This window comes from Salvelinus alpinus, chromosome 16, assembly GCF_045679555.1.
Source record: "Salvelinus alpinus chromosome 16, SLU_Salpinus.1, whole genome shotgun sequence".
NCBI classification, from domain to species: Eukaryota; Metazoa; Chordata; class Actinopteri; order Salmoniformes; family Salmonidae; genus Salvelinus; species Salvelinus alpinus.
Window position 1 is genome coordinate 18,584,036 of NC_092101.1, and position 15,738 is coordinate 18,599,773.

Consider the following 15,738-nt stretch of genomic DNA (forward strand, 5'->3'; position numbering starts at 1 on the left):
GGGACATGTTTAAATATGCACCACGACACATTGTTTTCTCACTGTCTAATATTCACACAGCCTGGCTGCCGATTATGCAGATGGACTGAGGGTGAGCAAATGGACATCATGCAAATAGGAAGACATTAATATCTATGAAGTGGAGGAAGTCAGAGGAGAAACACGAAGACGATATTGGAATAGCTGTAGAGATGAATCAACATTGGCTCTCTTAGAGGATCATTATCATTGATATGAAATCTTCACTCAGAGCCATGAGCATAAGATTAAAATGTAGTTCAATTCAAATATATTTATTTGTAATGTTTTTACTGCTATAGAAGAGGATAAAATCCTACTCCTGGTTTAAGTGGTATAAAAACCTTAAAGGATCTGCTAATGTTTTCTCCAGTGCATTTCCTATATGCTCAATGAACAGCAGGGTAGCCTAGTGGTTAGTGTGTTGGACTAGTAACTGAAAGGTTGCAAGATCAAATCCCTAAGCTGACAATGTAAAAATATGTTGTTCTGCCTCTGAACAAGGCAGTTAACCCACTGTTCCCAGGCTGGCATTGAAAATATGAAAATATTAACTGACTTGCCTAGTAAAATAAAATGTTTTGTCAGTTAAAAAAATAATGGTTTATCAAATTATTGACACATTGACACACTGAGATGGACACAGCAACATGATAAGTTTGACATATTTCTCTATTTGTCTCAGTTTCTAAGCCAACATACACCATCTTGTGAAGACAGAACAGAGGGTCAAATTCACATCGTAAATTGAAAGATATGATTCTGTCACAGCAAAGATAAAAGGTAATCGAAACGTGGCCAGGAGTACAGATAGGGTACTGTAGTTTAGGTGTGTGTTACTTGCATTCTACAACAAATGAGTATAACGATTTGTGGAAGAGTAAAATACTCACAGTAGAAGATGAGATTGAGTGCATTTGTAATGTGAAAATTTGCACAGCATCAGCTTTCAGTAAATTTCAATCAAATCCACAAATAGGGCCCTGGCCACAGTAAAATACAGGTTTGAAATTCTCACAGGAGAATCATAACCTCTCAGATATCACAAGTCAAAGAAGTATAAAATATATATATTAATACATTGTATTGTCACATACACCAGATACAGTAGGTGCAGTGAAATATGTTGTTTTTACAGGGTCAGCCATAGTAGTACGACACCCCTGTAGAAAATTTGGGTTAAGTGCCTAGCTCCATGGCACATAGACAGATTGTTCACCTTGTTGACTTGGGTATGCAAACCAACAACCTTTCGGTTACTGCCCCAACGCTCTAACCACACCTGTTGCCCTTGTATAATATAACCTGTCTTCTGATTCCGGAGAGTCACAAGGCAAGACAAACAGCTAAAAACAGACACAATGAAATCAGTGAGGAGCTTTAGGCGCCACCGTGTGGATAAAAATGACAATCGCGTTGAGATTTTCCATGCATTCATTCCTCAGTGTATGTGATCCACCTCCATCATTAGGAGTTCATTCTGAATTAGTAGCCCTGTGTACAAGCTACAGAAAACAAAATAAGTTGCCCCACAGCAGAGTGAGAGGGGAAAAAAACACATTTCAGCCACCCAAGGCTTTGTGTGTGTGCCTTTTGTCTGGACAGGAGGGTTTCTAATGAGTTCCAGATGCATTTGGTGGGGTTCCCTCACTTCCCTGCAACTGAAATGTTCCTCACTTGGGAGCACAGAGACTCTGAAATAGCACACAGAAACAATGAGAGTCTGGGGATTTGTACATGCAAAATGTTGGACGTTTTTACAACCAAAATAGAACATTTGACAAACGGAAGATACTGTACCAACTAGTATGACGTAGTGCTATGTGATTATGTTGTTGATATTTCATATCCTCCATGAACAATTTGAATGTATGGAAGAAAGTGGAAATATATGTTTTAAATTAATATGGTATAAGAATGGCTTAAAGAACGTCTTAAATCTCAATGGGACTGCGAGTCATTCCATAATTGATCATGCATACTGTAGATGCGATACATGTATGTGTACTGACATAAAACCCACAAAGTCATCTCCATTATATTTACCATGAACACACTTTATTCATCATGTTGTAGTTATGTATTATTTCATTGAAAACAAACAGATAAAAAGGAACCGTTTACAGTTCGAAACTCTTATCACATTCTACATGAAGCTGTAACCTTCACTTGAAGCAGGACTGATATCGAATGGCTTTTAGAGATATCCATCTTGTTTCTTAACTTAAATCATGAGATTAATATCCTAACATTCTATTCGACACTTAAATAGAAACACAAAAACCACAAGTGTACATTAGTTGCCTGCCATACTGAGATGGGTGGTTTCATTGAATGTGGTGTAGCGTACTAGCATGCACAGTGAGTAGGCAAAAGGAAAATGTACTTTACTGGGCATCAACATCACTGAGGAGAGAACTGAAATCTCATTGAGTGTGTTACTCGATAACAAAGGTCTTTTCTAAAAGCCTTGCATTGAGCATCCCATTGGTCTTCCCTATCATTATGTGCCTGTATAGCATACAAAACAGTCTACTATTAGAAAGCGCATGGTACATTTAAGAGCTAATAGGACTAACCCTTAAGGAGATATAGTAATAATACAGTAATATTAGTCTTCCGGCATGTCTCTGGAAAAGGGGGTACATTGTTGTATTACAGCTGTAGCAATAGGATAGATTTGGATAGATGAGTATTTACATGGGACTTCACTGACACTAGTAAACAGGTACCTTATGTTATTGGTTCTGAATAAATACACAAAGTCATGAATAAATACATACGATAATTCTCATTCTGAGTGGGCGGTACAATTCCAGTTTAATTCAGCACCAAGTACTGTTTTTATTTTGTTCACACACACATGCACACGCCGTACGCACTCTCACTCACACAAACACACACACACACACACAAACACAGTTAGCTGAGGGTGTCAGTCAACATAATTTGAGCACAATTCCTTTATTTGCCAAATGTCAGAATTCAATTAAATGGGGTGTTTCATCTGATCTGAGAATTCTCTGTAAGATCTACAGAGATCTATAATTTATGGAGTGCATTTGCTTCTTTTAGGTGATATATCAGTGATTATCATCAAAGGTGAAACCTGGTAGCCATTGTCTCCTGCAGCGTTCACAAAATAGCTTTCAAAGCATTTTAAACATCTCCATACCTTTTCTCTATCTACACAAATTAATTCCAAGAGGATGTAAGATCATTTTTATTCATCTTCAATTTGAATCCCTGTGTGTGTCCTTTCTTTTTTATCCCTTGACATCAAAAGCCTGGAAAGCTTTCAGAGCACATGTTCTCCTTGACTTCCTCACAGGCAGATCTAAGTAGTTACATTTAATAGTTACAATGTCCATTAAATAAGCCTTAAGCAACTGCATTGTCAAATACAAAATGATAGGTACAAGAAGGTGGTGACAACTAGATCTCCACACTCTTAGTGAGATTTATCAACGGACTCTAGGGATCTGGAAAATTGGTATTGTATGCAGAGATAAGCACAACAGGCTAAGATCTGATGGTCAGACTTGTTATAGAAACTAGAATTCAGACGGGACAAATATGTTTTGAAGGGATTGTGCCATGTGTGTATAAAAAATCTGGTGTGTGTGTTGGTGTGTTTCTGTTCCCCTCTTTTACTGAGGGAGGTTTTTACGAAATGGTTACCCTAGAAACCAGAGAGCCGATCCCTTTGGTCCCCTAAAGAGATGTCTTGTTGAGGTCAACCTTGACTGGCAGTGGTCCAGCTTCCTCGCTCTCCTCTGGTTGGTCGATGGCTACAGCAATCACAGGGGTCAGATAGTAGGGGTTGACCTTCTGGACGTCATCCAGAAACTCATTGTCTCCGTTGATGCTCAGCTGGGAAAGGAATCAGTTATTCATTCAAATCGATAGAAATGTTCCCATTGTCTCTGGGCCTAATTCATCTCAGGAAAACACATGTTAAAGCTGGAATCAGTATTGGTGAAACTGCCACATCCATTTGTGATATTACAAAAACAAAGAAATTCCTTAAAACAATGAAAAATGTTTGTTTCCCTAGGACATCATGCACACCATTGCACGCGCGATAGAAGAGCAGAGTATGAATTGCATTTTTTTCATCACGATGCTGGATGCTACTCTCTTCCATTTCATAAACAAAACAAAAACAATAACAAATGTTCCGTGGCTCTGTTTCCCCAAATGCAGATTCCAGCTTTCAGGTAACACTTCAGTGAGTTAACAATTAATCTAACACAGGGGAAATGAAGTTACATAGAGGGTTAGCTGGTTTTAATCTAAAAGACAGAGTTTGCCAATATAATTCAGGTTTTTCGTGATGCTGTTCTGGTGCTGTGTTGACCTGTGTTGTGAGGTGCTGTGTTTACCCTCTGTTTTGATGTGCTGTTCTGGTGCAGTGTTTACCTCTGTGTTGATGTGTTGCTCTGGTGCAGTGTTTACCTCTGTGTTGCTCTGGTGCAGTGTTTACCTCTGTGTTGATGTGTTGCTCTGGTGCTGTGTTTACCTCTGTTTTGATGTGTTGTTCTGGTGCTGTGTTTACCTCTGTTTTGATGTGCTGTTCTGGTGCAGTGTTTACCTCTGTGTTGATGTGTTGCTCTGGTGCTGTGTTTACCTCTGTTTTGATGTGCTGTTCTGGTGCAGTGTTTACCTCTGTGTTGATGTGTTGCTCTGGTGCTGTGTTTACCTCTGTTTTTATGTGCTGTTCTGGTGCAGTGTTTACCTCTGTGTTGATGTGTTGCTCTGGTGCAATGTTTACCTCTGTTTTGATGTGCTGTTCAGGTGCAGTGACCAGGCTGGCACAGCTCAGCCACAACATCACCATGATGGACAGGAAGAGACAGGCAGCCAGGATCCAACGAGGCAGTCCAGAGCGCCTGAGAGAAAGGGGAGGTCCTACAACTCAGAAGACCTCTAAATCAGAGGGAACGAAATGGGTTGATTTGGGCAGATGACCGTTGTTGTTCAATATTTCCTCACCTTGACATGCAACCCAGGAAGTCATGCTCAGCGGTGGGGTCCTCTGTATGTTGCTGGACTGCTGGGTGCTTCCCCTTGCCTCCGGCCTTGGCTGCTCCCTTCTCCCCATGTCCTTTCACACCTGCACAGAGGTGAACACTTATGAGCAACAGACTTTGTGACTTTGAGATCAATAAAGCATATTCAATTCAATGTAATCCTCCTTTAACCTGTTAGTGATCCCTTCGCGCGCCAATCCCTTTAGCGGGATCGATTTGACAACATCCAGTGAAATTGCAGAGCGCCAAATTCAAACTACAGAAATATGAATATTCAAGATTCACGAAAATATAAGTGTAATACATCAAAATAAAGCTTAACTTCTTGTTAATCCAGCCGCTGTGTCAGATTTCAAAAAGACTTTACGGCGAAAGCAGACCATGCGATTATCTGAGGACAGCGCCCCGCATACAAACACATGAAAATAATTTTCAACCAGGCAGGTGGCGACACAAAAGTCAGAAATAACGATATAATAAATGCCTTACCTTTGAAGATCTTCTTCTTTTTGCAATCCCAAATGTCTCAGTGACACAATGAATGGTCGTTTTGTTTGATAAATTCCTTCTTTATATCCCCAAAATGTCAATTTATTTGGCGGGTTTCATTCAGAAATACACCGGTTCCAACTCGCCCAACATGACTACAAAGTATCTAATAAGTTACCTGTAAACTTGGTCCAAACATTTCAAACAACGTTCCTAATCCAACCTCAGGTATCCTAAAACGTAAATAATAGATAAAATTTTAAACGGGATAAACTGTTTACAATACCGGATAAAAACAACGTGAAGCACGTTCCAGTTCACTCGCACCAAACAGTAGAGTCCACCTGGAGTGACACTTACAAAGAACAGCCATACTTCTTAATTTCTCAAAAGAAAAACATCACCCAATTTCTAAAGACTGTTGACATCTAGTGGAAGCCATAGGAACTGCAACCAGGTTCCTATTAAATAGGGCTTCCCATAGAATACCATTGGGGAATACTATGACCTCAACAAAAGAAAATCCCTGGATGGTTTGTCCTCAGGGTATCACCTACCAAATCAGTTCTGTTATACTTACAGACATAGTTGTAACAGTTATAGAAACCTTAGAGTATTTTCTATCCAAATCTACCAATTACATGCATATCCTAGCTTCTGGGCCTGAGTAACAGGCAGTTTACTTTGGGTACGCTTTTCATCCGGACGTAAAAATACTGCCCCCTATCCCTAAGAGGTTTTAATGCACTGTATACTAGGTCTTATTATGATTTGTACATTATGGGTCTCGATGTGTGACAGAGCTGCATGCCACAACACTGCAGGCGGTTGGTGTCTCACCATGGGGTCTCTGTGTGTGGGAGTGGACCTGTGGCCAGGGCTTGTCTGCCACATTGGAGCGGGGAGCCTGCAGCTCCGGCAGAGTGTACTCAATCTCTGGTTGGCTCTGGTAGGAACAACAAACAAAGTCAATTCAGGCACTAGTAATTACACACTGTAATTCACTGAAAAAGTGGCAGAAAAATGTATGTTTTACACATTGAGGTTAGACCATAATGAAGTCTGGACTAAGAATACTCAATGAACAGCTAAACACGACAGGGAGAAATACACACAACTGCAGACTTAGATGTAGAGGATACTGCCACATGTACTCAAACAAAGAGAGGACTCACTGATTATAGGAGAACATTGCATTTTTACTAAATGTGTGCTGCTGCAAGCCAGGCACTGTGTACCTCAGCCATCTGTGAAATTAAGCCAGATAGACTTCCAAACTACCAAACAGTACAAAACGGTACTTCCAAACTACCAAACAGTACAAAACGGTACTTCCAAACTACCAAACAGTACAAAACGGTACTTCCAAACTACCAAACAGTACAAAACGGTACTTCCAAACTACCAAACAGTACAAAACGGTATTTCCAAACTACCAAACAGTACAAAACGGTACTTCCAAACTACCAAACAGTACAAAACGGTACTTCCAAACTACCAAACAGTACAAAACGGTACTTCCAAACTACCAAACAGTACAAAACGGTACTTCCAAACTGCCAAACAGTACAAAACGGTACTTCCAAACTACCAAACAGTACAAAACGGTACTTCCAAACTACCAAACAGTACAAAACGGTACTTCCAAACTACCAAACAGTACAAAACGGTACTTCCAAACTACCAAACAGTACAAAACGGTACTTCCAAACTACCAAACAGTACAAAACGGTACTTCCAAACTACCAAACAGTACAAAACGGTACTTCCAAACTACCAAACAGTACAAAACGGTACTTCCAAACTACCAAACAGTACAAAACGGTACTTCCAAACTACCAAACAGTACAAAACGGTACTTCCAAACAGTACAAACATAAAACCACTTAATCACACCTTACAATGGCTGTTCAGGTGGCACTGAGCCCTCCTGAGGTATAGATTGTATAGAGCAGATTGTATGGATTGTTCTTTGGCACACAGGTGGAGTTTTAAATCAGCATTTCTTTCTCTCTAACTTCATTAAAGGACCCCCTGCTTGCCCATTGCTGAGTCTGTCCTGGTTGGCTGCTCAAGAGCCCCCCAATTCATTCTCTCCGAGGGGAGTGAAAAGGCCACTTGACTGAAGAAAGTGTCTCTGAAAAGAGGCCTTTAAAAACAGCAATTGTGCACTACAGTATGTGAGCGAACCTGAATGACTTAAGAGTGAAGACAGGGTTAATCCCTATGTCTATACACACACACATTCAAGTAGGCGCGCAAACACACACACAAGCACACTTGCACGTACACATGCACGCGCGCGCGCACACACACACACACACGCACACACACACACATTGACCCAGCTCTGTCAGCAGAGGCATCATTGTGCCTTTCATTATGGAGACTGTGTTTCTGGCTCCCCCTGGAGAACTCATTAAAATAGGATTTTGGTTACCCTCTACTGAACCTTTCCCAACAACAAGACGTGTAGACAGAGGGAGTCATTTTTTAAAAGAAAAAATCATATTCTTGACACACAGGTCCATGTATGCATGCGTAGTTATGACAACTGAAAATAAAATGTATCAATCGGCATTTGAATAGTCTATGGGTCAACGAATGTGAGATAAGCAAAGAGAAAAGGAAGTAAATTGGTCAGATATAGTCATTTAACTGAGATGACCTATGTGGAAGAGAATAAGGCTTGGTCTAACAAAAGGTCATAGATATTCAGACAAACTATTGTTATTTTCAAAGTCATTTCACCACCAGTTTTAGCGATAGCAAGGATTTTACGGAGCACATTGGATCCAGGTGTAATATTGGGGGGAAAGGCAGTGGGAAGAGAAGAGTGAACATTTGAGTATGTTAGTAGTTATTGGCTGCAGACTGGAAATCTTGCCATCAGTAACAGTAGGCCTTCTGATGTACATCTGTCATGCATTATTGTCCCAGAATGCCAAAGGTGCTCTAGCTATAGAGGCACAAAGACCAACAGGAAGGAGGGATCCTTTTCCAAAGTAACAACCTCCCTTCCCTTATTTTGTATTTTTGGGTCATTTGGGCTCACTTTCTTCTTAGAGGGGGGGATGTTATAGAAGTAGTATCTATGTATGTCCCTATTTCCTTCAAGGGGACCCTGCATCATGTGAATGTTGGACGCGGAAGGAATTGAAACAAGACCCCTTTTCCAAACAAGCGTTATCCCCCCAATCAGTGATGAGAGGGCCCTGTTGGCTGTGTTTACTCCCTCTAAGCCCGGAGGAAACAGCTTGATTCTCGCTGATTACCTTGGAGGAGCACTCCTGAATCACTGGGAGGCTAGGATGGCATGAATAAGTGTGATTAAGAAAGAGGCTGCCACTTAACCCATGTCAAATGTGGGTAGGAGAGGGATGGATGTTCCCCGAGCTGGAGCTCAGCCCATTGTCTGAGATACAGCTAAAGGGAGCTGAAGAAGGGAGAATCTGCCGCTTGTGGGACTGAGACTCAAACCGCCGCCCTCAGACACAGGTGGCTTGCCTGGAGCAATCAGAGAAGCTGCTTTGATCACAGTTGCATCTAAACACACAAACTTTTGGAAAATGTTGTGGGTAACCCACATTGATATAGAACCCAGATGGTTTATGTGCACTACGTTAGTCCTCTAAATGTAATGGACCTGGTATCAATCTTCAGACGTTTGTGTGACTCAAGACCACATTAGACCTGTGAGCTAAAGCCTCAATAGCTATTGGAAATAGAGTCTCAGTTCTTTAGAAAGTAGTTTTGGGAATCACCTCTGTACATCACATAGCAAAATACACCTACATCTATTGGCTCCTTAGTGAATTAAAAGTCTTATTTGTTCAAATGACTGATTAACTGAAGGAGAGCGCACGTAATTCCACTGTGAACTGATTCAAATAGAAATCACTTGGCCCAAATAAACTTGTCACACTGAACACTGCATGAAGACCAAGTGCCATTCATTCCACAAGTTGGCTCTCTCACTAACTCTTGAAAACTCATATGAACTTGTTAATACATTTATTTTTGTCCAATTCACTTCAGCTCCAGTAGTGTACTGTGTTGCCTTTGAATGGCCCTTTTTGAGAACTTACTAAAACTGCTACATAATGTGGACAAACTGCTAGCACAGTGGGTCTCCTAACCATTTCCTGTTTGTTTTGTATCACGCCTAAGGCTACAAGTCACCATGGTCCTCCTAGTGAGTCCATACAGCCTGTCATCCTACACAGCCCTCTGCTCTGCAGAACCCACTCATTCTGAATGTCTGCAGTTGTGATTTGTATTGCAGCGGCGGCTTGTCTTCTCTTTCAGCTGTCCCTCAGCCTTAGTGCTTTTCTGTTGTTTCTTTGCCCCCAGTCAATTTGTCAAGAGGGTGGCAGCCAGCCAGTTGCCCACTAAACACAGGCCTGCTAGCCAGCTCGGAGCCTGTGGAGCCTGCTCTCACCTCTGCTAGCATGTCACATCCATAGAAGACAAGCATCCATCCATCACCCCTAAGGCTAAAGAAAGAAATGGCATGAAGACTGTTGTTTTCATAATTTCATGTTGTCTCACCACGTGTCTTTTTATTACTGGATTTACAGATCTCGGTTGTCCTTCTCTATAGATTCAGCCAGCCTGTCTTGACTTAACCGTCACTTATCAAGTAAATCATATACAGTACTGATCCCACGCCCTTTTCACCCTTATGTTTGAGTTGAGTTCACCTCTGTTGCCCCCAAGGTTTGAATTACAGCTGTACCCCCAATAGTCACTGTGTAACTTGAGTCCTGACAGTGTCTCACCTGGAAGACAACCACCTTGCCGTCGTCGGCCTGCAGGTAGAAGGTCCAGGTAGAGGAGATGAAGCTCTGAGCAGAGCTGACGATGTCGTTAAACCAGCTCGACACGGTGTCCATGACAGAGGGGGGCTTGGGACGGTGGGCCATGGCCTTCAGCTGCAGGGAACAACAGGTTGAACTGTCTGAGTTCAGGTGCCATTATTTCCTCTGGCAAAAAAGTAATGGTGTGTGTGTGTTGCTGTACAAGACTATGTGTGTGTGTGTGTGTGTGTGTGTTTGTGTCTGTGTGTGTGTGTGTGTGTGTGTGTGTGTGTGTGTGTGTGTGTGTGTGTGTGTGTGTGTGTGTGTGTGTGTGTGTGTGTGTGTGTGGCCTACTGAATGGCTACTGAATGACCATGCTAACCTTCCTCCTCTTGATCTCAGGTTCGGAGGGCTGGCTGGCACAGCCGGTGCTGCAGGCCTCCTGCTCCAGCAGTTTGCTGTATGCTTCCTGGCATGCTACAGAGAGAAAGGGGGGGGGGTAGAAGAGAGAGGGGGAGAGGGGCGAGAAAGATAAGGGAGGGAGAGAGAGAGAGAAGAGAGAGATAGAAAAAGAGGTTAAAGAGAAAATACACAGCATGTGTTAGTCATTGCGTCCCTATTCACCCCTCCCTACAGTCATCAATATCAGAACATTTGAGCATCTACTGCCGGGACCAGGGAGGACAGCAGATCACAGGATTGATTTTCAATAAACAAGTCACCAACTGAGTGAACAGCTTCAATTGAGCCACACACACACAGGGTTCCATTAATGTCATGTTGGCCCTGGTACAGGCACATGATAGGCCAATAGGTTGAATCAAGTGCTTTCTGGCCTTGAAGCATAGCTTGGGATTTGTTTGTTTTGTTTACCTCCTTGACACTCCTCCCTGCTGGTGTTGAAGCCAGCATTGCCATTCACAAACTGACATATGGAGTAGAGACGACAACCACGGTGACAGGCATTCAGTATGGAGTCCTTCAGGAGAGAGAAAAACATAGGAGCTAATTATGACTATTCAAACAAAGCAGATATCCTCAAAGAGAATGAGATATTGTCCTGGATTTGTGTGTGATTAATTAGATAGGCAATTAGATATGCCTATACCACAGAGGTATTTCAATTGGATAATGTTACAGACTAAATATTTTAAATGAGGTGAGGAATTATTGATCTTAGAGGTACACATGGAAAATACTGCAAATGTCGTGCCAGGGAATTTTGTGATGAGTGAAGAATAACAATCACTTGGTCACAGTTTCCGCCAAGCCTGGTTCTATTACAGAAGAACAAAACAGCGCCCCTAAGCGACTGACACAGGAACGTGAGCGACAAAGTGATCCCCTTGTCCGACCATCAACGGCTTACATGCGTATTACAGTGTCATGCGTGTCATCCTTTCGATTTACTGCGTTTTCCCCTGTTCGCTGTGGGTCTAGCGGGACTTTATTCTGACCCAGGATGCACGGTTCCTTTGTATAGGTAATTATTTGCTTACTACACAGTGGCAATTATAGTCCCATGAATAAAATAAACGGAACATTGTTCAAGCACTGACTATTTGTCACTAAGGTGTTGTTCAAATAATACGCGCACATCAAAGGCATACTTTAGGGCCTATAAACTGGTGCAGTGTTCTGAAAACAGGTGATTCCGCATAGTTCACTGTGATCCATTTTGCTGCTCTGCTCCGCACTCCCCTGCATGATGTCTGAACCACACCTGAGCTGAGCCGAAACGATGATGTGTAGTTGGGAAAATAATAGCCTAGCTGAGGGAGTTACCGTTATTGGCTATAGACACTAATCATCCATTAGTCATCTTACAGGTTATAAGTATTTTTCAAATGGTACATTATTTAAGATTATTCAAACATGGATATTGTAATTAATTAGATACTATTTACATATCCTGCATATTGCTGTTCATCGACAAATAATTGCAAATGGCAATAGGCTCTATTGGAGAATGCCATGTTTGGTCTGGTGCCCTCACAACAATTTTACGACTGGGTTTTATATGAACATACATAAGTTATGTAATTAATGTGTAAATCAATCCAGAGGAAGTAGGGGGAGTAGACTATATGGCTATAATGGAGGATCAGAGCTGTGGAAAGAATAACAATTACATGCGTCATAAAATGATATTTTCGGCCAAATCGTGCATGATAATGTCCACTTAGTGCAGAAATTAAGTTAGGTAGCGTAGCCTAGCCTACGGTTGATACGATTTAGGATAACCATGCCATTTAGTAAAAATGTGGGCCTTCGTTACGCATTGGCCATGCTACATTTAAACAACAGATTTCCAGCACTTAAAGACTAAAAGGAAGTCTATCGGTTATCGATATACCTTATTCAATTTCGGATACAGTCGTCGAAACGTAAGAACTTATTATAGCAGCGATTCAAGCACGAAAACAGACTTTTCGTCACATTGATATGTAGCCGAATATATACTGCTATTCTGCTATTCCTCAATGAGGTCTATATCGTTTCCAAGTATCACTTACTTTAGCTGGGCTTTTGTTTTTGATGGTGATCTGGCATTGCTTTTTGCAGTAACTGATGTCGCCTAGTTGGTTGTCAAATAGATCAGAAGACGCAGCCGCCAGCCCCGCCAGAAGCAGCCAGACGACAGCGGAGACAACGCACACCCTGCCGCCGAACTGAAGCATTTCAAAGACGGATTTGATCACCACAGTCTGGACGAGCACTGGCACTTTTAGTGGGCTCTGGGCTTCTCTGATGGATGTTGCTTCAACCCGATTGCTATCTGCTTCGGTAATCTTGTGCTATGGTTTCGTGGTGTCGTCACTCCAAACATCATCGCTCACACGCTGCTGCGCGCCCCCTCTCTGTGCGGTCTTCACTCCACACAGTGCAAATTCTCTGAGGTGTATACAGTGCATTCGGAAAGTATTCAGACCCTTTCACTTTTCCACATTTTGATACATTACAGCCTTATTCTAAAATTGATTAAATAATTTTTTCCCCTCATCAATCTACACACAATAGCATATAATGGCAAAGCGAAAACAGGTTTGTGGCAATTTTTGCAAATGTATTAAAAAATAAAAAACAGAAATACCTTATTTACATGCGTATTCAGACCCTTTGCTATGAGACTCGAAATTGAGCTCAGGTGCATCCTGTTTCCATTGATCATCATTGAGATGTTTCTAAAACTTCATTGGAGTCTACCTGTGGTAAATTCAATTAACTGGACATGATTTGGAAAGGCACACACCTGTCTACATCAGGTCCCACAGTTGACAGTGCATGTCAAAGCAAAAACCAAGCCATGAGGTCAAAGGAGTTGTCCGTAGAGCTCCCGAGACAGGATTGTGTCGAGGCACAGTGTAACGCTTGTCGTGGTTGGAAGAAGAGGAGGACCAATGCGCAGCGTGGTAAGTGTCCATAATCGATTTTTAATAAATCAAAATGAACACAGAACAAAAAATAACAAAACACGAACAAACAACCGAAACAGTCCCGTATGGTGCAAACACTGAAACAGGAAACAATCACCCACAAAACACAATGAAAAACAGGCTACCTAAATATGGCTCCCAATCAGAGACAACGACTGACACCTGCCTCTGATTGAGAACCATACTAGGCCAAACACATAGAAATATACCAAACAGAACCAAAACATAGAAAAACAACATAGAATGCCCACCCCAACTCACGCCCTGACCAAACTAAAATAAAGACATAACAAAGGAACTAAGGTCAGAATGTGACACACAGATATAGGGAAGGGTACCAAAACATTTCTGCAGCATTGAAGGTCCCCAAGAACACAATGGCTTCCATCATTCTTAAATGAAAGAAGTTGGAACCACCAAGACTCTTCCTAGAGCTGGGTGCCCAGCCAATCTGAGCAATGGGGGGAGAAGGGCCTTGGTCAGGGAGGTAACCAAGAACCCGATGGTCATGATGGTCACTCTGACAGAGCTCCAGAGTTCCTCTGTAGAGATGGGAAAACCTTCCAGAAGAACAACCATCTCTGCAGCACTCCACCAATCAGGCCTTTATTGTAGAGTGGCCAGACGGAAGCCACTCCTGGGTAAAAGGCACATGACAGCCTGCTTGGAGTTTGTCAAAAGGCACCTAAAGGACTCTCAGATTATGAGAAGCGGAAGCCACTCCTTGGTAAAAGGCACATGACAGCCTATGAGAAGCGGCAAGAGTCTCTGGTCTGATGAAACCAAGATTTAACTCTTTGGCCTGAATGCCAAGCGTCACGTCTGGAGGAAACCTGCCACCATCCCTACCGTGAAGCATGGTGGTGGCAGCATCATGCTGTGGGGATGTTTTTAAGCGGCAGGGACTGGTAGGCTAGTCAGGATCATGGGAAAGATGACCCAAGCAAAGTACAGAGAGATCCTTGATGAAAACCTGCTCCAGTGCGCTCAGACTGGGGCGAAGGTTAACCTTCCAACAGGACAACGACCCTAAGCACATAGCCAAGACAACACAGGAGTGGCTTTGGGACAAGTCTCTGAATGTCCTTGAGTGGCCCAGCCAGAGCCAGGACTTGAACCTGATCGAACATCTCCGGAGAGAACTGAAAATAGCTGTGCAGCGATTCTCCCCATCCAACCTGACAGAGCTTGAGAGGATCTGCAGAGAAGAATGGGAGAAACTGCCCAAAAACAAGTGTGCCTAGCTTGTAGCGTCAAACCCAAGAAGACTCAAGGCTGTAATCACTGCCAAAGGTGCTTCAACAAAGTACTGAGTAAAGGGTCTGATACGGAGTAAAGGGTCTGAATACTTATACAAATGTGATATTTCAGTTTTTTAAACATTTTTATACATTTACAAACATTTATAAATACCTGTTTTTGCTTTGTCATTATGGGGTATTGTGTGTAGATTGATGATTGGGAAAAAACGATTGAATTCATTTTAGAACAAGGCTGTAACGTAATAAAATGTGGAAAAAAGTCTATAGTTCTGAATACTATCCGAATGCACTGTAGGCCTACAAACTAAGCATTCATAAAATGTATGATTCAATATATATATGTACATCATGGGGTAAAAGAGACATTATTTGCACTAAATTATATTCTATCAATTATTTAACCGGTATGTAAGATAATGCTTATATTTATGCGTAAAGATGCCTTCCCTTATTCACAAGGCATCTGTAAATAGGAGGAGATTGAATTATTGCAATAATGAGTCTAATGAGATGAAAGATAGTAAATAATTAAGTATACAAATACGACTAATACAGAGACCACACCTGATGGCACAGTGCAGCTTATGAGACATGCCAACTATTGACCCACAGTCTTTTATTCTGTAGCCTAAACAAGTATTATATTACAGGCCTATAATATATATGTAAAAACTTGTATTCATTTTAATTAATGCATAGC

The 15,738-nt window shown here is 41.8% G+C and overlaps 1 protein-coding gene across 1 annotated transcript; it reads right to left on the reverse strand.

Annotated features, from left to right (window-relative positions):
- Nucleotides 1-2,054: 2,054 nt before the first annotated feature.
- On the reverse strand, nucleotides 2,055-13,224 carry LOC139541031 (transmembrane protein 59-like). Its single transcript, XM_071345186.1, has 8 exons — nucleotides 12,856-13,224; nucleotides 11,213-11,318; nucleotides 10,722-10,816; nucleotides 10,322-10,474; nucleotides 6,381-6,486; nucleotides 5,014-5,134; nucleotides 4,793-4,910; nucleotides 2,055-3,891 (listed from the first exon to the last, which is right to left on the reverse strand). The coding sequence occupies exons 1-8, from the start codon at nucleotides 13,018-13,020 to the stop codon at nucleotides 3,733-3,735; spliced, it is 1,023 nt and encodes a 340-aa protein (XP_071201287.1). The 5' UTR covers nucleotides 13,021-13,224; the 3' UTR covers nucleotides 2,055-3,732.
- Between the last annotated feature and the right edge of the window lie 2,514 nt (nucleotides 13,225-15,738).

Bases quoted from the DNA above. Each gene is read 5' to 3' on its own strand.
- LOC139541031 (XM_071345186.1), bottom strand. From the start codon at position 13,020: ATGCTTCAGTTCGGCGGCAGGGTGTGCGTTGTCTCCGCTGTCGTCTGG. The intron at 10,475-10,721 runs GTTAGCATGGTC...TGTTCCCTGCAG, and splicing joins CTGAGATCAAGAGGAGGAAG to CTGAAGGCCATGGCCCACCG. The intron at 6,487-10,321 runs GTGAGACACTGT...TGTTCCTACCAG, and splicing joins GCAAGGTGGTTGTCTTCCAG to AGCCAACCAGAGATTGAGTA.